This window comes from Dermacentor andersoni, chromosome 10, assembly GCF_023375885.2.
Source record: "Dermacentor andersoni chromosome 10, qqDerAnde1_hic_scaffold, whole genome shotgun sequence".
NCBI classification, from domain to species: domain Eukaryota; kingdom Metazoa; phylum Arthropoda; class Arachnida; order Ixodida; family Ixodidae; genus Dermacentor; species Dermacentor andersoni.
In genome coordinates, this window is record NC_092823.1 from 125,216,034 (window position 1) to 125,242,072 (window position 26,039).

Genomic DNA, 26,039 nt, shown 5'->3' on the forward strand with positions numbered 1-26,039 from the left:
CTCATATGTAAATGGCAGTACTGATAACTGCATAGGCTTGTGTTATGTGTGGTGGTGACATCCATATTTTGGAGCAATCAGGACATGGTGGCAGTTTTTTTCACTAGTTGTGGGACATTTCTGATCGTTCTCACTTTTCTAACGGTCATCGTTATTTCTTTCTGACGTTAGGCTGGACGTGTATCCAGGCCACTTTGTTGTAGATAAATTTTAGGCATTCGCTGTGGAAAAGATGGCTCAAAAATTGGGATCACATGATCACAAATGTATCACATGATCAAAGTTTGGCAATATACAAAAGGGTGTCAAAAGATTGTGTTTTCCTAGAGTGTATTAACCGTTGAAGAAAAATTGTAACTATGTCGGGTAATTTTTTGCGTTCTTGATCGTGAACATTGGCCCCAGGAAATTGTGCGAAATGGGATTGTATGAACAAGGTTCTACTGTACGTTGCCTGCAGTAGTTCTGAATTTTGACCTGTGGGACAGTTTCCTTGTGAATGAGTGAGGGCCATGTCAGGATCATGGCCTATAACATGGAAATTGTCCTGCTGAGAAGTTTGTCACAATGTTTGTCCGTCACATGCGACCTTTGCCGGAAATCTGAAAGCAGCCCCAACTCCTGTTGTTCACCGCAGATTGCCGGTGTCATCGACAGCTATGCGGCGACGCTGCAGAAGCGGGCGGACCGCGACGTCTTCTTTATGACCACCCAGGGCATCGTGCAGCTGGTCCAGCGGTACCGGAACGGCATTCGCGGCCGCATGAAGAACGTGGTTCAGGAGTTGCTCAAGCAGTACCTCTCTGTGGAGATCGATTTTCAGCAAGGTATGTGCTGCAAATGCAAGCACTGTGTGTTGATAAGTCAAACTATAAGTGCCACGAAGTCATTGTGAGAAGCACGACATTATTGTGCTTGCATGGCTGTATATTCATGTCATTGTTGCAAGTGTAGACAGTGTGAATGTCCAGTAGGTACTGCGAAGTCATTGTGGGGATCATGACATTGCGCTTGCATGGCTGCACAGTCATCTCATTGTAGGAGCTGTAGATCGTGCGAATGTCTGATAGGTACTGCAAAGTCATTGTGGGAACCGGGACGTCATTGTGCTTGCATGACTGTACAGTCACGTAATTGTTGCAGGTGTTGATGCTGTGTGTGAATGTCTGGTAGGTACTGCTGTCTGTGAGAGGAAGCACGACAGTATTGTGCGTGCATGGACTTACAGCCACATCGCACAACTTTTACATGTGCACACGCTAAGTATCTGATGTATCTGTGGACTTCGCAGGCCACTACGACAAGTGCGTGGCACTACTTCGTGAGAAGCACAAAGACAGCATGTCAGTCGTGGTAGACAAGATCTTCTCACACCTGCAGGTGGCCAAGAAGAACCTGCTCATCATCAAGCTCATTGTGAGTTGCAGAGGCATTTGCCGACCATTATTCCTTGGCTTTTCTATTGTCTGTGAAAAATTTCTGCATCATTTGTCTAATTTCTTCTTTTGTTGACCTTTCTATTGGAGCTGTAAAGGTAGCTTTTCTTTTGTTTTCCTGTGTTTTTGTTGTGTTTCTCTGTACAGTTTCATTCCTAAAACCTATATTGGTTTTTTTAAGTCTTTGCTTACCCTGGCGACTATCACTACAATATACTTGTGCTAAAAAAATAAAGGGGAGCAAGGGAGGGGGAAGAGTCAGCTTGGTGCCAGTGCTTCTATATGAAGACTTGACGAAGACAGCAGGAATAATCTCAATGAAGACAAAAGGGCTTGACGAAGACGAGTACGTGACGAAGACTGGAGTACGTGACGAAGACTGGAGTACGTGACGAAGACTGGAGTACGTGACGAGGACTGGAGTACGTGACGAGGACTGGAGTACGTGACGAGGACTGGAGTACGTGACGAGGACTGGAGTATGTGACGAGGACTGGAGTACGTGACGAGGACTGGAGCACTTGCGAAGACTGGAGGCACTTGCGAAGACTGGAGGCACTTGCGAAGACTGGAGGCACTTGCGAAGACTGGAGGCACTTGCGAAGACTGGAGGCACTTGCGAAGACTGGAGGCACTTGCGAAGACTGGAGGCACTTGCGAAGACTGGAGGCACTTGCGAAGACTGGAGGCACTTGCGAAGACTGGAGGCACTTGCGAAGACTGGAGGCACTTGCGAAGACTGGAGGCACTTGCGAAGACTGGAGGCACTTGCGAAGACTGGAGGCACTTGCGAAGACTGGAGGCACTTGCGAAGACTGGAGGCACTTGCGAAGACTGGAGGCACTTGCGAAGACTGGAGGCACTTGCGAAGACTGGAGGCACTTGACGAAGGCTGAAGGGCTTGAACAAGACCAGATGAATCAGTTTGATGAAGATTTGACCAAGACTGCAGGAATCAGGTTGAGAAAGACTAAAGGACTTGGTGAAGACTGGAGGTATCATCTAGATGAAGATGACAAAACTTAACGTGACGACAAAGACAAGTCCTCTTGTTGGAACATTGGAACTGGGCTTGGGCTTCCTCTCCTTTGTTCTTTTTAAGTTTCTTCGATTCAAATCTCTAAACTTACCTAGGGAAGAAAATTAACATGTGACTCCTACATGGTACAGTGGAGTGCCTTGCGTGAAAGATGTTGTATAAAGGCTCGTGTTGCTGCTGTTGCTTTCTTTGTTCATTTTTTTCACTCTCTGTGACTTGTCCCTGCAATGTTCAGGACCACCTGTGTGGCCACGAGCCTGGCCTGACTGACGAGCTCTCGTCTATCCTGAACGAACTGACCACTCTGAGCAAGACGGACAATGCCAAGGTGGCTCTCCGGGCACGGCAGGTGAGTCTTGCCAACTAGCTCAAATTCAACACCTTGCTAAGCTTCGTTTGTTTTATTGTGCTATTGTGGAGTATTTATAACTTGTGTTTGCTTTCACATGTGCTTAGGTACTCTGCAAGTGAACTAACTGCCAGAAATAAAACGAAACTCCAACCTTTAGTTGTTCACTGCTGCTAAACATCTTGAGACATGATTGACATGATGAAATGAAGTATAAACCTGAGAGGTAACAGTGATACATTAACAAAAATGAAACATCATTAACAAGTGTGGCTTACATTTCCTTGCCACACATTTCATGATTGCACAGCAGCAGGTTGTTGAGTGTACAACCAACACGATTACGTTATGTGCACAGGTGTTGATAGCGACTCACCAGCCAGCGTGGGAGCTGCGGCACAACCAGATGGAGTCCATCTTCCTGTCGGCTATTGACATGTACGGCCACGACTTCTGCCCCGAGAACCTACAGAAGCTGATCCTCTCCGAGACGTCCATCTTTGATGTGCTGCCCGATTTCTTCTATCATGGCAACGTCGTTGTCCAGAGGGCTGCTCTCGAGGTAAGTTGGCTGATGGCGTTGATATTATTCTGTGGACTCCAAACATGCCTTCCTCATACATTGTACATATCCAGTTGTATCACGCCCCCAATTTCTTTGGGGTTCGGCTAAGGAAACAATGCACGTAAATCTAACATGCACCCTATTTTATAACAAGTAAAGCGTCGCGTGTTTCCAATTATTGCAATCTGAAAAAGTGCAACCCTTCAGGGTTTACCTTCAGAGAGTGCTAATTTACTGTATTTACTTGCATAATGATCGCACCCCTGAATTTTTGTCGTCGCAATTAGTTTTTTTTAATTTCCCGTGTAATGATCGCACCCCGAACTTGCCGTAGCCATATGTCGTGTGCCAAGTCTAGCTAATAATGATCGCGCTTACCATCTGTCGAATGCTACTCGAACGACTCTTCCAAGACAAACCAAGAGGTCTGCACGCATTAAACATTCTTAAGTAGATGCCTCATTTCATTATTTCATCACTTTCCGCGTTTCCATGACTAAAAAAAAAGCTGCAACCAAACTTGCCTTTATTATGTGTAGGCTTTATAATGGTTATGGTCAACAACAAAAAAGGTGTCTTTCAATTCTTCTCATCTGCACTCGTGGGCACGCAACAAATCGCGAGCGGTAACGATAGTAGCCACCAACGATAGTAGCCACGTTTACACTGATACGTTAAAAGTGTACCCTATTCATACGCCGACGCTTGTAACGCAGCTAAGATATTCGCCCACCCTTAGCGGAAACGTGCCGTATTAGGATAGTAGTGAAGACAGATGCCGCAGTTTCCGCAGCATGCCGGCCATGTGTTTCTATGTCACTGGCAGCTAAGTGCACTCATCTGTTTCTATCCCCTCAAAGTGGACATGGCTACATTATTGCCGCAAACTTGTGAATATTAACGATATTACTCATTACTGATATGGAACAAACTGTTTCAATGCACGTAATGTACTCACGAGAAGAGGAAAAAAATTGCGTTCGGCGCGTTCAGCTTGCTCCGCCGGCCGCCATTTTTGTTTTGGTGTCCCGCAGCAAATGCGGGACGAAAAATGTTTTCATTCTTATCGCGGGAAATTTAACCCGCGTAATGATCGCATCCCTGATTTTGCATCAATTTTCGGACAAAACAAGTGCGATCATTATGTGAGTGAATACGGTATTCACAGTTAGTGTTCATCATCATCGCTCCAAGCTCTTTGTCACTGTCTATTGACCACATGTTGTCCTCCATGCAGTCCACAGCTTTTGCTATTCTGTATTTCCTGGACAACTTCGCAGCCATCGGAAGTGGGATGTTGGCCTACAACTAGAACCGATTTGCTGATTCATCTTGTGATGCATAAAAGTCTTCGGAATGAGAGAAGCACACGACGTGGCTTAGTCGCCACTACCTTAGCTTGTCATATAACTTTTTCTTTAAAGGGCCCCTGAACCACTCCAAGCTCGAAGGTGATCAAGTGGTTTCGTTCTCTCTCCTTCTTGATGTGTACTTTGCCGGAAGACGTGTGGATACTACATCAGTGTGGAATGTCACATTGGGACTACTTTTCCTGTTTGAAAGCACCGTCAACTTACACTTATCGAAACTCCATGGTTTTCGGCTACATGCTGTTGCCATCACATGCGCAGTGCAATATGCGCTACATGAGGTGGAATAACTTGACTGCACATGACAGGCAAGCAAGACAAGAGTAGGTCTGCGACAGCATGACAAAAGTGCACTAACTACAAGGAATGAAAGTAAACCAACTAAAATGTCGTGGCAGATGGATCGGAACTGATGTCCGTCGTATACGCACCAATCGACAGCTTTTGCCCTGGTGATGCGACGTGGATGGCCCTGCTGGCATTGGGACGTGTGAAGAGATCGGAAAAACCAGAGTGGAGCACCCAACTGTTCTTTTTTTTTTAATTCTTCATTGGTGGTTTAGGGGCCCTTTGTAAACGAGGTGTGGTTATAAAAGCTGCGTGTCGTTGCTGCCTACTTCCAAGAAACTGTCGTATCGTCGTAGGGTCATAATCCAGTTGCGAGATTCAGGCAGTTGTTGAGTTGCTAAACACAGTGCTTCCTGCATCACTTGAACGAATTCAGTTGTTCTTCGTGTTTGTATTCTCTGTTCCATTGTCCCAAGTTACCATGTTGGCGAAGTGAGTTCACTGTGGCATGGGTGTGGGCATGCGCAGGTGTACGTGAGGCGTGCGTATGTCTCCTATGACCTGACATGCCTCCAGCACCTTCAGCTGCCCTCGGGAATCTGCGCGGCCCAGTTCCAGTTCCTACTTCCCAGCTCGCATCCAAACAGGTGAGCACTTTGCTCTTGTTCGACATTCACACTTAACTTTTCGGCAGTCCTCCAACGCATAGCAGGAGCTTGTCCTTGCTGCCCTCCCTTATTGCATTTGCGTTCTGGTCCTGTCTTCACATATTGCCTTTTTTTTTTGTGGTCTTTTGGTGCACGTTTGCCACTTACAATAACTTTTTTGAACAGTAAGAAGCATCACTTTTTGATGTTGCTGGGTGGGACACCGGTTAAACCTCGGTATAGCAAACACAGATATAACTGGTAACAGGCATTTCGCTTAACACTGCAGGCAGATTCAAACCCCGGTAGTGACAGATGGGAACACAGCAGAGACGCCCGGCACACCTGAAGACACTGTGGCGGCATGGGAGCACGAACAACCAGACCTGGACTCTCAGCGTGTGGGCATCATGGCTGCCTTCAACACCTTCGATCAGTTTGCCAAGTAAGGGAGCTTTAATTTAGTTTGATTAAATTTGTGCTTTATACATTTTATCCAAGGGAAATGCAAACAAAGCCTTGTATGTCAGCCTGATGGACTGCACGACCACCTGACAAAACATATGACGGGGTCCTGTCAAGCTGATGTAGTCTGGATTGTATATAAGCTTGAAGGACAGTATGAGAGTCTAATGGGGCTCCATCAAGCTTTGGCTTGTGTACCCCTCGGAACTGTTAGCAGCTTACCAGTGCAGAATTATTTACGATGTTGAGCACTACGCTGCATCATTCTACCCATGGTTACTGACTTGTATCAGAAAACTGATTGTTATCATATTATTAGGCATTAGAGTTAAAAAGGAGCGCACAGGCATTGCAACTAGAAATGCATAAGTGCGATTTCTTTTCTTTTTAGGTCTTAGCTATCTCAGTGACTCAGCGGCTGTGCTTTTTTGGTTGAAAACGAAGTCATGCGCCCGACTCTCAAATTCCAGTGGGAGCATAATGCAAAAAATGCTGGCGCATTTAACTTGGGTGCATGTTGAAGAGCACCAGCTAGTCAAACTTAATTCGGAACCATTAAATGTGATGCTCCTCGTGGCTATCTGTGCAGCTCCTAGATGTAAAGTCGAAACATTCACTGTAATACTTCGGTGTCTTCTGTTCATTTCAGCAATTTATTGAAGTAATTCATATACTTGTAGTAACGTGTGTCCAACTGTCTAGATGAGGCAGAGCGCTCTCTTACAAAAGATGTTATATAAATTTCGTTGTCATTCTGTTGACCTTTTGCTGCCTTTAGTATGCTTCCTGTTGAAACATCAAGCGTGATTTCTAACGAGGGTTGCCTTTCTTATACCATGTGAAATATTAGAACCAGAATACTAAATTGGATCTGAGGGTTAAAGTTTAAGTCACAGCCATGTGAAGTAACACACTGAAGCCTGAGAAAGCAGAGTAAGATAATGGTTATGTTTAATTGCAATCTAACCTATAAAGGAAAATGCAAGTAGATGGAAAGATAACTTGCCGCAGGTTAGGACCAAACCCATATCTTCCAATTTGTTACCCGCCATGGTTGCTTAGTGACTATGGGGTTAGGCTGCTGAGGACGAGGCCGCGGGATCGAATCCCGGCCACGGCGGCCGCATTTTGATGGGGGCGAAATGCGAAAACACCTGTGTACTTAGATTTAGGTGCACATTAAAGAACCCCAGGTGGTCGAAATTTCCGGAGTCCTCCACTACGGTGTGCCTCATCAGAAAGTGGTTTTGGCACGTAAAACCCCATAATTCAATTTTTTTTCCAATTTGTTCATACGGGGCTTTGTCAGGTAAGCTACTGTGGTGGCCATCCCCCTGCCCACTTTTTCAAGTGAAACATCACATAACAGGAATGAACAACTAATGCTTGAGAATAATGAGTTAACGATTAGTGGTTTATGATCGGCTCATTTGTTTGCCTAATTTCAGTGACTTTGACAACTTGATCGAATTCTTTGCCATTTCGCCAAATGTGGCACCGCGGAGCGACTTCGACTTTGGCACGCGGGAGCACAACGCACCATCATTCTGCGATGGCAGTGAAAGTCCATTGGTGAGTTTATGAAATAACTGTTTTCTTTCCTTTTCTTTTTTTCCAGCCTTATGTCATGTTTAACTAAATTTTACCCAGCTGGGCACCAGCTCCTCTGTGGTTCAATTTGCTGTTTGCTTGTTTCTCGCAGATCATCGAGCCTATGCACATCCTCAACATTGCCATCCGCAATGACATTCCTAACGAGGACGAAGACTATGCAGCAAAGTACTATGCCTTCTGCCAAGAAAAGGTGAGTGTTATGTGTTGCGCACTCCAGAAATATTATTTGGTCTCTTGTCTGCTATGTCTATGTTCACTCTTTTTCATCCTGAGCTTATGTACGTGAGTGGAAATTGTACAAGCTTTACTAGTTGCATAAGAGGCGGGTGTATGCATGTCTGAATGGAACTGATCAACTTACTGTAACAGAATATTGTGATGTACTTGTAATGAGTAAGGATGGCCGTCAGTTTGAGTAACTAATTTTTGGTTGCAAGAAAGCTTGCGTTAGAAATTTATTATTTGAGCTAAGGTAAACTTGTCTTGAGAAGCTAAGAACGGTTCAACGAGCAATGAAACAGTAAATGACAGGCGTAACATTGTGAGACAGGAAAGTGGCAGTGTGGGTCGTAGAGCAAACAGGGGTAGCCGATATTCTATTCACATCTCAAGAAAAAAAATGGAGCTTAGTAGGCTATGTAATATCTAGGGGACATAACCAGTGCGCTGTTAGAGTTATAGAATGGGTGTCAAGAGAAGCGAAGCGCAGTCAAGGAGGGCAGAGAACTGGGCGGTGTGACGAAATTAGGACATTGGCTGGCATAGGTTGGAGCTGGCTGATATGAGATAAGTGTAACTGGAGATCTCTCGTAGAGGACCTTGTCCTGCAGAGAACGCAAAATAGGCTGACATTGATTCCATGGGCACATATTGTACTTGACACAAAAGCAAGAGTTAACCTCCAACCAACTAGCCCCCTTCATCGCCACACTGAAGTTTGAGAGCCTTTCACTGCTAAAGCTCGTTTCTTGCCTTGGAACAAGCCAACAATCAGTCATTTAGCAGCCTGATCACTAGTCCTTCTTTAATGGGGCCGTCCAAGTCTTCTTGTCTGCTTACTTTTCGCTGACCACTTGCACTTTAATAGAATTCTACAGCTGGGTGTGAGCATTTCCACTTTAATTTTGTATCACACATCAACAGTCTCTGTGCTCGTCATCCATTCAAAGATTATAGAATGCTGTGTGTAATGCTTGCCAGTCTTACCTGTATTAAATTTTTTTTGTTTGCAGTGTGCCATCATGAAGGAAAGGATGATACGCAGAATCACCTTCCTCATACTCCACAAGCGCCGATTCCCTCAGTACTACACGTTTCGGTACCGCGATGATGTAAGTCTCGTGCATTCACAACTTGTTTAAATCCTTTACCTAAACAGGGGATTGCTCTTGGGATCGCGATTCTTACTGAAATCACTCCATTCAGGAGGCAGCAAAATACTTCCCTGCTCATAGGCATGCGCTTGTGTGTGCAACCATTTTGTCAGGTTGATAACCTGAAGCCCAGGCATTCCTTCTGCTATGGTGGCTGTAATGAGCCAATTAATCTGGGCCTGTATTCAAGAAAAATCTGTGATGTTAGTAAAACTGTTCGCAAGAGCAGATAGCATTAGCCAATAGCCAACAGCACTTGCAAACAAAAGGATTTGCGAGTTTGGCCACTGGTTGGCGAGGTAAAGTAGCATAGGTAACACGGCCAATTTATTGAGGTTAGGTGCATATGTGGTGCTGTGCCTAGGCTCGTGACGCTCGTGCTTGTGACGCTCGTGCTTGTGACGCTCGTGCTTGTGATGCTTGTGCTCGTGACGCTCGTGCTCATGACGCTCTTGCTTAAGCCTGAGGCTCACTTAAGCCCATGATGCTCTTGCTTAAGCCTGAAGCACACTTAAGCCCATGAGGCTCCAGCTCATGTTTCTTGAGCCTGAGATGCCCAGCTGACCACTCCGTGACCCATCTGTGAGGTACTGCTTTTAACCCTTTGAGGGTCGAATTATTTTGAAAAAAACTTTCCCAGGTGGTCAAATTACTTTATTGCGGATCTTGAATGTACAAAATGTATAAAGTCGGGAATAAATAGTAAAAAATAATTAGGAACCGTATTTTGGTGTCGGCATCACTCAGAACTGCAAAATCTTCAATAGTATTTTCGAGCGTGGTACTCCTTGAAACACGGGTCTACGCACAGCACCTTATCGCAGTCTGCACACCTAGAATGCGTGTCTGTTCTCTTGGAGCGAGGAGTTCTGTTGGCGCACACATGACATCTCTGCGTGCGGCTGCCTTGGGCAGAGGTCTGAGGCACCCTCTCGCGTAAGCGCGTTGCCGCGGAGAATGAGAATACCTCGTGAGCGGTGGTGATAAACAAGCTAAGAGCAGTGCCAATCAAGATAGAAATCAACTTCCGCCGCCCCTGCGAGAGTGTGGCGACAAAGAGAAAAACCACGTTTCGCGCGCCTCTTTTGCAATCACATGGCAAAACCGAAACCGCCAAAGGGGCGTTGCCGCAGTCTGAGCGACGCGCTGAAGCTAGCAATCAGCTCTGTTTATCTCCCCAAAAAGGTAGCACCAATTTGAAACGCATCTTGTAAGTGCTAAGAGGTGGCAGCACCTCCCGGTGAGCACGCATCGTCATTATGGCGCGAAATTTCAAACGGAGGGTCGGAACCGTACCCGTACGGCTAAGACCTTGCGGGACAGAAAACCGCCATCGTACATGTACGGCGAAAACCTTCAAAGGGTTAAACAAAGCAAGTGCCGGAACATTTTTCCTTGCAAAGGATCTGCAGTCGTGGCCACGGGTGGTTGCACCATGCATGCATCGCCGAGAACTAAATGTGAGGAAATACTTGTGCTGCTGCTTGTAATATCTCGCTCGCTCTCTTCTTGCCTGCTCAGTGCATACTCGTTCTGTTGACGAAGAGCTTGGACCTCCTCATTTGCCTCTGGCTTGAGTGCTTGCTATGAAATGTCACTGTTGCAGTATTTGATGTAGGCCTCCAGATGTCACCTAGATCTGTAAAATTTTTTTTTTCTTGTTCTACAGTATGTCGAAGACTGCATCTACAGGCACCTGGAGCCGGCACTGGCATTCCAGCTGGAGATCAATCGATTGCGCAACTATGACCTCGAGGCCATTCCCACCTCCAATCTCAAGATGCACCTCTACCTCGGCAAGGCCAAGGTGCGTCGTGTTCTCGTGAACTGAAACTGATGCCCAGCTTGCTGTCATAAGTCTGCGAGCCCCCCTTGAGGTCATATTTTGCAATTGCTGGCATAGTGGCATTAAGTTACAAAGGGTGATAAGAAAGAGAAAATTAAATGACTTCATAGAAAATACTCCTCAGTCTGCCAAGAAAAAGGTTGTATTGTTAAATCTCTGCCTATAAAGTTTGATAGTGCCATAATTTTGTCAGGGTAAGGATTTGAATCGATTCGAGCAGGATTCAGAATTCATGAAGGATTAGATTTATTTTGGCTGCTGCCTGTGGTGAACTCAAGTGCTTTATTTCTGTCTTCTAAATTTGAATTGCACCTTTGACACAGAATCACACTTCGTATGAATTAGTAAAATTATATTTGATTTCATCAACCATTGGCTGTATTTCCAGTCCAGATACTATGTCTGTAGTTTCTACGCTTCTGATACCAACATGAAAACGTTGCTCAACATCCAGCATCCACTTCATTTTTTTAATGTCGTGCAGCACACTGTAGTACTAAAGAAGAAAAAAACACCGTGCCTGCTTCTTGCTGGCCGTCACTGTGGTCACATGCTCCTGTCTTAAAGGCTTTTTTTTTTACCAAGTTATGGTTGCAGCCTGATCGAACACACTTCAGAGTTTGCGCAGTTGATTCCGCAGCTTCTTAAGTGCACACTTTTTTGTACCCCTGTGTTTCTAGAAGAAAAGCTTCTGGTTGAACTCTTTGCACTTTTTTAAAACCTTGACATTCCTTTTTTCGTTCGTGTTGTCATCACAGGTTCCCAAGGGCCAGGAGGTTTCAGACTTCCGATTCTTCATTCGTGCCATCATCAGGCACTCTGATCTTGTCACCAAGGTGAGATATCGCTCATAGTGCATTTTTATTCGCAAGAGCAAGTACTTTTCAAGCTGTTGTGCTGTGGCTTATGCACCACTATAAAAGGGAACAAGTTATTTGTATTTCGGACTGTTAAATGCCTGGAATGTTTACAGCAAAATGAGAAGGTGTTAGGTGTCAATATTTAAATGCTAGAACTGTTTAAACCTGCTGTGACTAAGTGGCTATGCTGCTCTGCTGTTGAGCACAAGGTCGTGGTTTCAATTCTGGGCCATTTAGGCTACATTCTAATTGGAGCAGGATGCAGAAACATTTCGGTCACATGCTTTGGAGGTGTGTTCAGGGACCCTGGGTGGTCAGAATTAATTCAAATTCTAGCACTATGGTGTCCTTGTAGCACCAGTTTGACTTTTGGACATTAAATGCAATCAGTCGATGAATCAATCAATCAATCTGATCTGAAGCACTCAAACACATGTCAACTCTCAGTTCAGATGGAACTTACACCACATATCGACATGTTATGTTCCAACTCTCGATTCAGTAAGTCAATCAGTCAGCAAATTAAACTACTTGTAACACATGTCGAGGGATGTTATCATTCAGTCAATCAATCAAACAGAACTACTTACAGTACATATGAATGAGTGGTGTTTCAACTCTCAATTCAATCGGAACTCGCACCACATGTTAACAAGTAGTGTTCCAACTCTCAATTGAATTAGTCAACCAGTCAATCAAACTACTTGCAACACATATTGCATTGGGTTATAACTCTCAATTCCACAGTGGTTGTTTGCCCGTCAACAATGCTTTTCCTTTCATGTTGAGGTGCCTTCAATCAGTGAAATTTGCACATTGGTATAGCGAATTAAGCAAACGGTTGTTTCTTCTGCGTTGTAGGAAGCTTCATACGAGTATCTCCAGAACGAGGGAGAGCGCCTGCTGCTTGAAGCAATGGACGAGCTTGAAGTCGCCTTCACTCATCCAGTGGTGAGTACAAACTCCAGTGAAATGTCCTGGCATCGCTCCATCTGTTGGGCTGGCTTGCTGGAAACTGTACTAAGAAAAGTTACACAGCTCTTATTGTATGTGCTGCTAGATTGAAATTGCAGTTAAAATCCTTGAAGGAATGCTTGCTATAAGTTAAGTGCCCAATTTCTGCCTCATGTGCTTTCAGCTCAATGTCTTAGAGTAGTGTGAATGTTTGAAAGCTTCAAATATGGAAATATAGAATCAAGTTGGTGCTATTCGCCATGTATATTTTTTGAAAATTTTTCTCATTTTCTATGATTGACTAGCAGAATAAAAAGAAAAGTAAAAAGAGGTTTATTCCCCTGTCGAATTGAGAATCGGTGGACCAGTACGCACAATTGTAAAGCTATCTCAAAGGCATGTGTCATGTTCCACAACTATTGGAAAGTTATTTGCAAAACTATATCTGATTTGCACTTTGTACGAGTACTGTTGCTACTTTTTTTGATCCGTGTTTGATTCATTGCCATCATTATTTTATTAGATTTGATTCCGTATGAAAACCTTCATTCGCATGCTTTTGAAATGTTCTGTTGCTGCTTGGTGTTTTGAGCTTGTAATGCAAAAATGTTGTCAGATCTTCTGTTCCTAAAGTTTGAGCCTGGAACATAACTTCACGAGCTCTCTTATTTCAGCCTAAGGTAGAGCATTCATTCGTGGGTAGAGTTTCCTACGAAAGTTACTGGAGGGAACTCCATTGCTGCATTCGTTTAGCTACCATGGTAACGACATCGCAGTGACCGCATTGAGATCCTATGGATCTCCTATGGACACTCACTGCCAGGACAGGGATATCCTTGCGATGTGTCTAATACCTCGTGTGGATGTCGCTCACATGACTGTTCGGCCAGGCTTTCTGTGTCTTGCGGACAACCCTTGCATGTCTGCGAGGGACATTATGGGGTCTTGCTATGTTCACTTTACGGACATATGCCAGGGCCTATTGCACCGTGTTTGCCATAATGTCAGTTACGGTCGCAGCAGAGATGCAATGGGCAGAATGCCCATGCATCAAGGACAGATACATTCTGTGCTCACGTTACACACGCATTCGCACGTGCAGCATACTCTTCGTTCTTCTATGCCTTCTGCAAAGCACAAGTGCCTTATTGAACTCATTAAAGTTTTCAAATTGCGCCAGAAAATTCGTAAAGTACTACATGCGCATGAGCTGCAGACGTGATAGCTTCGTATTGTAATTTGAACGCACAAGAAAACATATGACGTTAGGGTAGATAGTTGGGCGTGTTGGCTAAGCATGATCTGAAGTGAAGGCGCTAAAATGACGATGGACAAAGAAGGAACACACACCTGTGTGTGTGTTCCTTCTTTGTCCACCGTCGTTTTAGCGCCTTCACTTCAGATCAAGAAAACAATTCTGTTGCAAGAAAAGTCAGACAAAGCTTCAATTGGAGGATAAATATTCACTTGTGTGCCAAGAGAGGTCCATGTAGGATAACCGTAGGACATCCGAAATAGGACCCAAGGACACTTGGGACATCCGTAATAGGATATATGAAACTGGATGTCCGGCCACTGTCCTATTTGTATCCGAAATGGTGCATGGACATTAGGACATGATTCGGATGTCCTATGGATGAAGTGTTTTCACTGGCATAAATTTGTCTCATCTTCATGTTTGTGGCTTTAGACATTCCTGTTGCTTTATTTATTACGCTTTATCTATTGGCCTAAATTTCTAAGCAGTAATAATTACATAATGGTTGTGTCTATCTGTGCAACATTACATGCGTCAACCAAAATGGCTATCTGTACAGTATGACGGCCATGCCAGTTTTGGCACAGGTGTAAATAGCCATGTTTGTAGATTGACATTTGGACTAGTTGACATGGTTCTATGGTAAAATAAAGGTAACACAAAACAACAAGAACAGAGACGTAATTTGGGTGAGATGGTACGGTTCCATAGTAGTGTGTGAAAGTAGTGCAAAACAAAGACAGATCTGACTTGATCTTTCTTCATTTTGATGCCAGTGCTCTGCGTTTTTTCCCCCTTGTGTATTGGCCTTTTTTGGATTTTCACCTGTAAGTAGGTTTTGTTAAGTTGTGGCGACTATGCAGTTAATTCTGCATGCTTTTATATTCTTGTTTCTTTGACTAAACCTTCAGTTGCCAGTAAGCGCTTGTGGTGTCCATTCTACGTCTCTGTCCTTGTTTTTTCACCCTACCTTCACTTCACCATGTTTGTAAAGCGTGCCAAACTCAGTAAGGAAGAGGCAAGAATGTTTAATGACCGCATTTCACACGAGCACTGAGACTGAATAATAAGTGTACTCTCATACCTGCAGAGCTGTTTCTGACCTGGTTGGGGTGATTTAAGGCCTTGTTTCGGCTGACTGACATGCCCCTTGTACGAGACCTGACTTAACGTAACCTAAACCTTTTGCACACCACTCACGAGCGCTGCTCATGGTGCAATCATTGTCTTGGATAGCCATTTCTGGTTGACCCACACGACATTGCATAGATAGACATAGTCTTTCTATAATGCATAAAGGCAGTAAGCACTCTGTTCACATGCATGATCATTGCAAATTATTACACTTGTGATGCAATATTTTGTTGAATATGTATGATCAATTTGCAAAGTCGCAAAGCTGTTCGAAGCCATAAGGAAGAAGTTTTAGGCAAATCTATGTGCAGCTCATCATTCCCATGGACGCCAGTACCAGACTTCCCTCTAGTAATTTTTGTACAAAACTTGCTTTCGCTACAGTGTGAAAATTTACATGTGCCCTCAAGTACGTTGCGTTGATATGTAAATGCACCAAGCAATCTACAATAGAGAGAGGGCATCTCTGAAAATTGGTACTGCCATTCACCTTGAGTCAATTCCTACCGAGAAATAGTGCTTGCCAAAGTCAATTATACATTCTGTGCGCCTGCTCATGTACTGAAGTGTCATTCATTTGCATGTGTAATTGCTCCTGGTGACTGCTGACGACAGAACAAACGCCTTTCCTGATTGATGTTTCAGCTTTAGTGTCTGTTTCTATAAAATGTGAGAAAGAGTATGTTGATTGGAGTAATATGTGTAAACGTATGCCACTATTAAAAATGAGGTTTGTTTAATGACTGAGCCCCGCTACATTGCCGCGTCCCGCTTTTGCAGGCCAAGAGGACCGACTGCAACCACATATTCCTCAACTTCGTGCCCAAGGTCACCATGGACCCGGCCAGGGTACGTACAATTCGCAGTGGATTCAGAGGGCCCCATAGTTGTAGGCCATGTCGAATTCAAACTAAACTGCTGTGTTGAAAGACTTGCATTTTCTGAAAGACCAAGCTCTGCGAAAAGGCCGCAAGCGTTTCCTGTGATGCAGTGAAAGCACACAACACAGTGCTCGATTTCACGTTTGATCCAGCACATCACCTGTCATACCAACAGTCACATCCAGTAAGCCCCTGACATGTCCTATGAGATAGCGACATGTTGGAACATTCATCTCTCCGACACATCACAGATAGTATCAGTCAACGCGCATTACTAGGCAGCTTTAGTTTAGCGTTCGCTATACCATTGCGTATGCTATAAAACAGCTGGTCGTCACTCCGTATGTGCAAAACGCTAAACGACCCATAGCGTATAGCGTGCGCACACTATTTCTCAGATCTAGCGTTAGCGTCTTTGCATGGTTTGCGAAGTTTCCGTGAAACATGGCGGCGGTCCCGGCTTCCCGCTTCGAATTGAATTTGGCGTTGCTTTCGTAAAATGCACTTCCTTCGTAGCAAATGACTGTGTAAACGGCTTTCGCTTAGTCTCAGGCCGCTTCGACGACAGAGTATTATAGATAACCTTGTGGTGCTTTCGAGATCACTTCTAGTTTCGAACGAGTTGAAGCCTAACGAAAGAAACGTTCGAGATGTCAGCGCCACCTATCGCTACAGTCAGGAGATAGCCGCAACAATGGCATATGGCCTCTGAGATCCGAATATCTCGCAGGCCAACTAAAACTGTAAAAAACATGTGCTGCTTAGCGTACGCTATCCTATAGCGTATAGTGTGCGCTATAGTTGCGTACGCTAAACTAAAACTGTCTACTGTGTGTCTCCTGCTTAACACATCTGTCTGCAGTACTCTCTGCAATCGTGTTCACTTAATATGTGAACTATGCAGAAGTTAAGGACTGCTTAGAGAGCAATGGAACGAAAAATGTTAGGCATAACATAGAGACAGGAAGAGAGCGCTGTTGATGAGAGAGCAAACGGGGATATCCGACATTCTAGTTGACATTAGGGGAAAAGAAATGGAGCTTGGCAGGCCATGTAATGCATGGGTTAGATAACCGGTGGACCACTAGAATGGCAGAATGGGTGCCAAGGGAAGGTAAGCACAGTCGATGAAGACAGAAAATTGGGTGACTTGATGAAATTGGGAAATTTTCATGTGCAATTGGGAATTGGCTGGCGCCAAACAGGGGTAATTAAACATGGCTGGGAGAGATCTTCGTCCTGCAGTGGACAATAAATTGGCTGCTGATGCTGCTCGTGATGTTGAATTTAGTAGTAAATATAGCTGAGTTGTACCGTAAGTCGAACCAGCTATGATGGATGCAGTTGCTGCGGCACTACTGTTTTTTAATTCATAGTTTTGCTGTAGCTGTGTTGATGTGATGTAGACATGGCCGCACCGGTCAGCTAAGTTATGCCTGGTTACAGGTTCCAGTCAGCAGGCCATGGTGATTTTAAAATGTGTTAGGAATGATGTTTGCATATGCCAATGCTTTTTTCACATTGTAGATTGCCGAGAATGTCAGGGACATGGTGATGAGGTATGGGCCCCGACTATGGAAGCTCCGCGTCCTCCAGGCCGAGATTAAGATGACAATTCGGTGAGTGGGAGCAATTTTGGATGCTGTTCTGTGCACTGGGTGCAAAATGGAATGAAATCTGTCAAGTTGAAAGTTGCTGAGCTCAGCTTATTAAGCCGCAGTATTTCCAGTAACTTCAAGCATCTGTGCTAGTGTGATGGCTGCGCATTTGTGCTAATGCATTCAAGCTTGTGCTGTAGCTATTAAGCATTTCGTATGGCAATGCTTACGATGAAGTTCTAACACATAGACTGTTTTTTATTCTGACCTGATTTGTGAGAACGCTTGCCTAGATAAACGGGGACTAGTTCGTAGCACAAAGCTTAAAAAAGAAAGTGCATGCCGCACATTTTGCATGGAACTCTGGTTTTTATTCTGCAATGTATTTTGTTATTCTCTTTTTTCTGTTCTTGCTGTTGGCTGGTGTGACAGTTGTATGTCCTGTGTATTGTGGTGCATGCGCTTTTTTGGAATAACTTGGAAAGGGGAAAAATTTCTCTGCCACTAGAATGTCAGCAGTACGTAAAGCGATGAGAGGAGAACTTAGTGTAATGCTCAAATTACATGCTTGGCCTTTCTACTAGTATGCTCGCTTGCATAATTTGTTTGCTGATATTTGTACAGTTGTCTTTAATTTAAGCTACAAATCTGATGTCCTGCAGTCAGTCCAGTTGAAAGTGTAACGGGCAGATTGAAAATGATGAAAGGAACAAATACGAAATTAACAGTGAAGTCTGCAGAGAACTGTTATGTTCATGGCTCCATGCTTTTGTTGTTTTTAGGTGCATACCTGATTATGGCACTTTAGATAGAGGTTGCTTCTCTTCACATAAAACACTATTTAATGCAATCCTTTCCTAAGTTTTAAAACTTGAAGGTTTAGTGAGCCTTTGGGGCATGTACAATAGCTATACCAGCAAGTAATGTCAAGAAATTATTATGCAGCATGTTTCTGTCCATTTCTGGAAAGATGTTTTTATCACCCAGCCATATCAGATACTCTACGTGGCCATCACATAATTTCTTATCCACTGGTTCTCTAGCTATAGAACTTAGGCCAGGAAAGCCACAAAATCTGTAGACATGTTCGATATTCAAAGAACTTCGTTCGTGAAGTAAAAAAGCTTTATGATGTTTTCTACTAGGAGCTATTTGGTTCTTCCAAAAGACTCGCTGGAAAAATCGTGTTGGCCAGCAATTGTTTACATACTAGGTTCCAAGCCGAGACCTTGCAGAATCCAGCTAGCTTAAATGATACCTGAATCAGAATCAAAATGATTTGTTTAAAGGGCATGCAGCTTCTAATAGTGTGGCTGAACAGGTTCGAACACAGATCACAGCGCAGACAGGCAGTTGGCAACTGTCACTGCAAAAGAAGAGTCGCTGTCAAACTGTCTCTTGCTTCAATTACTGCATATTTAACCCTACTATTTATACTCCGAACCAGACATGTGGCAGCATGCCAAATGTTCTATTATTAGGCTCTTTTCTTATCCTTCACTCTCCAATGTGAGCGTAATGCAATGAAGGTGATGGGGGGCATAATACAAAAATGCACACGTATAATTAGGTAAATTTCTTAGATTTAGGTGCGCATTAAAGGGACACTAAAGCGAAACAATAAATTAGTTTAGACGAATGAAGCATTGTTTGAGGACCCTGCAGGCAGTCATTTAAAAAAAAATAGTTTGATTATTAGATGAGAAAATGAAGGTCCAAGTATTAGTATTTGAATTTCGCGCCGAGACCCCAGCACCGGTACGTCAGCGTGACGTCAGGGATTCCAAAGTATGTTTTCGCATTTGGGTCGCATTGGCTGAATAAAAGTTCCCGAAACTTGCCATGTTTAATATTTGGTTCCTTTAGAACACAATGCAGTCAACCTGTACCGCTATATATAATTAGTAGGCCCTAGAAGATGCCATCAAAATCCAAGACGTCACAGCCCCCAGGTGCAGGAACTTAAGTAGGCGTCGCCACCCGTATTTCGTTCTTGCGCTTTTTCTCGCTTACCAAATGTCTTATTGTTTTAAGAGTGGTGTTTTGGGGGTTGTAGAAACGTAATTTACTGATACAGAAGAAATCATTTTTCAGGATCATATTTAGTCAAAATTAATGTGGAGACCCACATGCTAAGGCGTGTGTTGCTTTTGGGCATTTAGACCTCTTCGATTTGATTTTGAGCCCAGAGGTGTGAATATTTTTTTTTTATATTTTAGCAAGTATGTTCGACAGCATTGCTCGCTTTAGAATATACAGCGCTTTGTTGTTGCTAAGTGTGCCTTGTTGCTAGGCTTGGCTTGTAAACTTGTACAGTGGCATCTTGTTGCCTTTGACCTTTGCCTTCCTTGCCTCCCCCCCCCCCTCCTGCTTGACCTCTGCCCCTGCGCATGCTTGCGGCCGCTGCATGGTATTGGGGGCGCATGATTGGCCCGTTGTAAAGAGGCATTGACGCCAGCTCCACACCCAGCCGCATGGTTTTCACCGAGGACTTGTCTGGGCCTGGCGTGTAAGTGCAAAGAAAATGGCGGCAAAAAATTGTCTCTGCAGAGAGGCCACCCGCGTTGATGACGGGAGAGGCTGCGTTCTGCTTCAGCCTCTTTTGAGGATTAGTTTATCCGTCGACGTGCTGCGCTAGTTGTTTCGCTGTGCGTCAGAAGCTCCGCAGCCGTGCCAATAAGCTTTATGTTCTTTTTCCCCGCCAAAACAAAAACAAAAGCTTCTTTTGGCTTGTCACATCTCGCTGCGTGTTCCTGACGGTGGCATATGAATTTGGGAAGTGGATGGGGGCAATGTATGAAAATTACGGGATTCTTAAAAGAAGGCGACACAGAATGCAGCCCCAATTTTTTTCTGCAACTGCATGTTTGCATTGGTAACCACACAGTGCTTTCCGTCAGTGTTCAACTAATGAGACTAAATTCGATGTAATTTAGTCTCATTATCTTTGAGAGAAGTTCTCAAGCATATAAGCTACTAGCAATAATAGAAGTAAGCATGAGGGACCTGGGGTATGGCAGTGGGTGATAAAAGAAAGCACGAGCACAGACATGCCTGCCGACATTGCCTCATATTTGATGAAGCTTGCACTGATCTACCCAGCAAATTGATTGCATGCATTAGAGAAGCTGCATACCCAGGCATACATGATGCGCTCTCACTAAACAAGAAGCAGCTTAAGTTATGGAGACTTACGAGTGCTATAATCCATTTCATACCCAAGTAGATAAACCTGCAGAAACTAGGCAACTATTGCTGTCGCAGAAGTCCCGCTTCATGAGTTTCACAGTGCAGTTGTATTAGATCTGCAATGCTTTCTACAGGATAACTATTTGATAATTGCTACTACTACTTGTAAACGCAAGGTTATGTCAAATCGCACATTATTTGTGCACCTTTATGCTTCCAGTATGCAACATACTATGTTTTGGGCCGGTGTAACTTAAAACTGTTCCAATCTGTTTTTATTCCAAATCGGCCATTAGTCCTCCCTGACAAGTCAAAATGGCTCGGGCTCTGCCCTGCCCGGTACTTCCAAGTCGGGGACAGCATGCGCATTATTAGCGCGACATGGCATTCTCGACAGGAAAGTAGGGAGTGCAGCGTTTTCAAGAAAGGAAACGCAAGCAAGGCAGACGAGGATTATCGTTGTGGGACAAATATACACCCCAAAGGGTGCAGCTGTTTCAAGAGTGAAGTCTGTCTCGTTTTGAACACTTCACACTCTTTTTGGAGTTCTCCTGTACCTCCAACGCCTGCTTTTGGCTCCCTTGCCAAGAAGGTTGTGTTGCGCCCATTTGACTCCTTTGCAATGAGGAGGTAAGTTTGTATGGTCACCATTAAAGGAAGGTGCACTTGTAAAAAAAATTTAGCACCCTTTAGGAATTATTTTGTCCCACAGCAATAATCGTCATCAAGATTTCACATTTTCTTATATGTGCAGCTCGAACTTTGCTGCCAGGACCAGCATGCACAGTGTACCTTAGTGTTCCGGACAGGAAAGTAGCGAGTGTAGACTAATACATAGAGGAAGTGCACTGAAGGTTGATGACGATTATTGTTGTGAGTACAAGATAAAAGCTAAAGATCATGTGACTCTTTTAAAGTGTAGACTTTCTGACGAAGGCTAATCATCTTGTTAAGGTCAGTAAAGTGATACCTTGTTAAACCGTAGTTGGCCGGAGCTCGAAAAAAGTATGTGCTAAACGGTTGTACTGCTTAACCGAAATCCACGAAATCCCCCACTTACCTGTCAAAAACGGAACTCTGAGAGAGTGCGATGAAAGGGGAAAAAACATGCAGTGTTTATTTACTTCGTGTGACAAAAGTGTTATTTTCATTTGATGCCACGGCGGCCTAGCAGCGACGACAGCAGCCTCAAGCTTACTGAAGCTGCATGCCAGCTTTTCAGTCAGCCCCCTCTTCTCGGCAAACACTCGTATGGCAGATTCCTCATTGGCGTTCTCCGTGCACGCGCGCGGTAGCGCTGCAGAAGTCGTGGGGCACCTTTTTTATTGAGGGGTGCTGTTCTCGTCACGACGATTGCATTCAGGATTGCATTCACGTAACGTGTAGCTTCTACCCTTGTCGGGCCTGAATCGCCCGTGCTGTTGCTTTCCGTGTCGTCCTCATCACTGTCGCTAGTCGACACTTCGGCAACAACAGAGGCAACGATGGTAAGTTGAACCTGTCGCGTGCCAGCGCCGACTTCGTGTCACGTTCAATAGCATGAACGATGTCTAATTTTCCTTCTATGCTGAGCACCCGGCGTCTTTGTTATTTGAGCTTCGGCATGACGCGAGTCCTTGGTTGCACGACGCCACAACGCTCTCTGGCATAGCGTCGAAATGATGTTGATGTGGCTTCACACGCAAACGCGCAGGGCGCTTGGAGGCCGTTGTTCCGATCTCTGAGGCTTGTTGTTCTGCCGGGCCACCCGTTGGAGAAGACGCCCCGCCATGTCAGCGCGATGAAAAGTGGAAACACTGTTTTCACCGATACGTACCCAATAAGCTGGTACGGTTTAGGCAGATACAAAACACATTACGTTAAATGGCCGCAGAGTCGGGGATTTGACTTTACTACTTTTTAAACAAAACTACTGTTTAAGCGTGTACGGTTTAACAAGGTTTTACTGTACTGGACTTAGATTGTATCCTTGTTTATCTCTAGTTCTCTTGCACTTGAGTATGCATAGGTATGCCAGTGTGGATACTGCACGGTGGTGGCGGTAAATGCACAGCAACAGTAAATTTTAAAAAACAACTTTTCATTGCTGTTTATGACTGACAGTGGTGCACTCTCTCTTTCTTCAAACCACCGTCGTTCCCCCCCCTCTCCCTTGCTCTGGTTTCTCGACAGGCCTAGCCTGAACGGCAAGCTCGTGCCCATCCGCCTGTTCCTGGCCAACGAGAGCGGCTACTACCTGGACATTTCCCTGTACAAGGAACGCCTGGACCCCGAGACGGGCCTGATGCAGTTTGAGGCGTGGGGACCCCACCGCCAGGGACCGCTGCATGGCCTGCCCATCTCCACGCCGTACCTCACCAAGGACTACCTGCAGCAGAAGCGGTTCCAGGCCCAGTCCAATGGCACCACCTACGTCTACGACTTTCCCGACATGTTCCGGCAGGTCGGTGTCGCTGCAGATTCCTTGTCTCTAAGCTACCTCTTTCTGCCTCTCTGTACAGTCTTGAACATATAAAAGGTGAACAACACATTACAATGTAGAACAGCTTTCTCAAGTAATAACTTGAGCACACAATCTTGCACCACTACTTATTCATTTGCTATGGATGGTATTGGTCTTCCATTAAGCATGCAAGTGAAAATCGTGCTGATATTGCACATACCGGCGAAAGCAGAAGTGAAAAGATGCATTCTAGTTAGCCCTAACTTGTCTGTACTACATTTAAATTGTCAATAATAGTACAGTGTTGCAATTGGTCATGGGCCACGAGAGGTGGCAGGATCGATACCCAGCTGTCGGTACAACATTTGAATTGGGGAAGAACGCAAAAATGCTCATGCACCTAAATTTAAGTACAACACATGAAATTAAACACCACCCCCTACTACTACATCTCTCGCAACTGCAGTGTTCCTTTAAGATGTTAGACTCATCCACCCACTTAATTAATCAATCAATCAATCAGTCAGTTGGTTGGTTGGTTGGTTGGTTGGTTGGTCAGGTGGTCTTCGATAGTGATTAGGTCTCGTGGCATAGTAGTAATGTGGAGTCCAAATGACTTGTAGCACTGTCGTTGTAATATGGGTGCATGCCATTCTGAGACTGTTGGATATTGCTCACGTGCCTTTATTTTTTCTCTCTCTCTCCTCATATCACATATTTTCCTTACCACTTGTAGGCCCTGATCAGGCTCTGGGAGGAGCATGTTGAGATGCGTCCAGGCCAGGACATTCCGGCATCATTGCTGAGCTGCATCGAGCTTGTGATGGACTCACAGGGACGGCTCGTCGAACAGAAGCGGCTACCCGGCGAGAATGACGTACGTAACATGCTGTCACTGCCACGGTTTGGCTGATGTGGCAAATTGGGCGCATTGGTGCTACATTCCGAACAAGATGAGCTCAGGACAGAGGGAGGGTCAGCGCTACTTAATCCAGTTTAGCTGCTGCAGTGAAATGAGCAAAGCTGGTTGTGACAGCTCTGCAGTCCTCTCATCTAGGTGGCATAGTTCACGTAGACTATGCGAACTACGCCACCAATATCTACGCGTAATCTAGCAGTTATAAATCTTGTCACTCGCCAAACAATGACGAAATTGACATCTCGGTGCCCTTAGGAGTGCCTTGTTCACAATACGCAAAAGTCACTGGTGAAACAACTTCAGTGCTCTCAAAAAATGTGATGAAGTGACTTTGAAGCCGTGATGACACATTTCAGTCTGTTGCCAGGATGTTTGTGTCTAGGTACTTGTTCAGTCCGTGACAATCTCTATAATTGCTATGTTGCTGTTTTACCTGGCCAGAGAGTTCTTTGTTCAGACCCTTGGCTACATCTGCCTGATAATAGTGATGGCCACAGAGCAGTGCAGTGCTGGCCATTCATGAGCTGTGATGGGAAGAGGGGAATCATTTTCAAACTGAAGCAAATTTGCATTTATTTGACTTGTGAATCTGGACCTCGAGAGGCCAGGCCTCAGTACTAGGAGTTCAGAGACTTCTTCCCGGCCTGGAAACGCAGATCTCTCCTTGTCTCACAGGAGATGTTCTTCAGCTATGACATCTGCTTTTCAAGGAGCCCACACGGGTTCCCATTCCAGTGATTCCATGACCCATCATATTCCAAGGACTGTCTTAATTGATGTCTTGAGACCCTGACAGGTGTCACATCTCGAATGCAGGTAGTTGTAATGTAGCTGTCACCAGCTTTATTGCGACATCAATGTGTAAGTGCAAGCGAGACGTGCCACATTTCTAAATGCACTCTCGCACGTTCTCATTTAAACAGGTTGGCATGGTAGCCTGGCGCATGACACTAGTGACGCCCGAGTACCCGGAGGGCCGTGACATCATTGTCATCGCCAATGACATCACATTCCTTCTCGGCACCTTTGGACCTCAGGAGGACATCCTCTTCTTTGTGAGTTCTTTGATGTGGCCAGTAGGTACAGTGTCCGACTTGGAAGTGGCCCCAGAAACAGTTTTGTTTGCTATAAGTAAATTTATGCACTTGTTAGGTCCTGCAGTCAGTTTAACATTATTTTGCTGAATATTACTCCCCTACAGGCACTGAAATACCTGCAACTTGTCTCGCCAGAACAATTTGGGAGAGGGACAGTAGAATATAAAACCTTAGAGTGCTAGCTTCTATTCTATGTGGCCAGTGCCAAATTATGATGCTGGTGAAACAAGTTGATGTGGAATGAGTGAAAGGAGGGCAAGTTGATTTGGATTCATAGTTATGCCTGGGCAGTTTGACGTAACACAGATGAAAGAGACAAAGGAAATAGACAGGACATGGGTTGTATTTGTAACAAAACCTTTCATTGAAGGGAAGCGCTTATATATATAATATGGCCAGAGGCAACAGCATATAAGAAGAAAGATGAATTGCAAAGGTAGATTGACAAATCCAAGTGATAGCAAAACAGTGACAGCATGGTAAAGTAGACACACAAAGACCAAAAAGAAACAAAAGTAACGAACCCAACCATTTCACTACAAAGTTACACACGTGTCATTTAAGTAAACCAATTCCTTTTTCCATTACGGTTAGAGAACCCTGACTAATTTGTCTCGTAATTGGTTTATATGAAACACTTCAGTTCTCTCGTTCGTTACATTGAGGTGTGTGATTAAGTATGGGGTTGGGGGGGGGGGGGTGGATCAACGAGCC

At 44.6% G+C, this 26,039-nt stretch overlaps 1 protein-coding gene across 9 annotated transcripts in view; it reads left to right on the forward strand.

Moving 5' to 3' along the window:
* ACC (acetyl-CoA carboxylase) overlaps positions 1-26,039 on the forward strand; it is a 101,935-nt gene that overhangs the window by 61,378 nt on the left and 14,518 nt on the right. For all 9 annotated transcript variants that reach the window (XM_050192502.3, XM_055078009.2, XM_050192503.3 and 6 more), the window contains 17 exons: positions 638-827; positions 1,292-1,416; positions 2,711-2,824; positions 3,183-3,386; positions 5,576-5,694; positions 5,984-6,139; positions 7,608-7,731; positions 7,862-7,963; positions 9,006-9,104; positions 10,816-10,953; positions 11,751-11,828; positions 12,714-12,803; positions 15,979-16,047; positions 17,607-17,698; positions 23,039-23,309; positions 24,046-24,186; positions 25,152-25,283. In XM_050192502.3, coding sequence (XP_050048459.1) covers positions 638-827; positions 1,292-1,416; positions 2,711-2,824; positions 3,183-3,386; positions 5,576-5,694; positions 5,984-6,139; positions 7,608-7,731; positions 7,862-7,963; positions 9,006-9,104; positions 10,816-10,953; positions 11,751-11,828; positions 12,714-12,803; positions 15,979-16,047; positions 17,607-17,698; positions 23,039-23,309; positions 24,046-24,186; positions 25,152-25,283 — 2,244 coding nt within the window. The remainder of the gene's footprint in view (positions 1-637; positions 828-1,291; positions 1,417-2,710; positions 2,825-3,182; positions 3,387-5,575; positions 5,695-5,983; positions 6,140-7,607; positions 7,732-7,861; positions 7,964-9,005; positions 9,105-10,815; positions 10,954-11,750; positions 11,829-12,713; positions 12,804-15,978; positions 16,048-17,606; positions 17,699-23,038; positions 23,310-24,045; positions 24,187-25,151; positions 25,284-26,039) is intronic.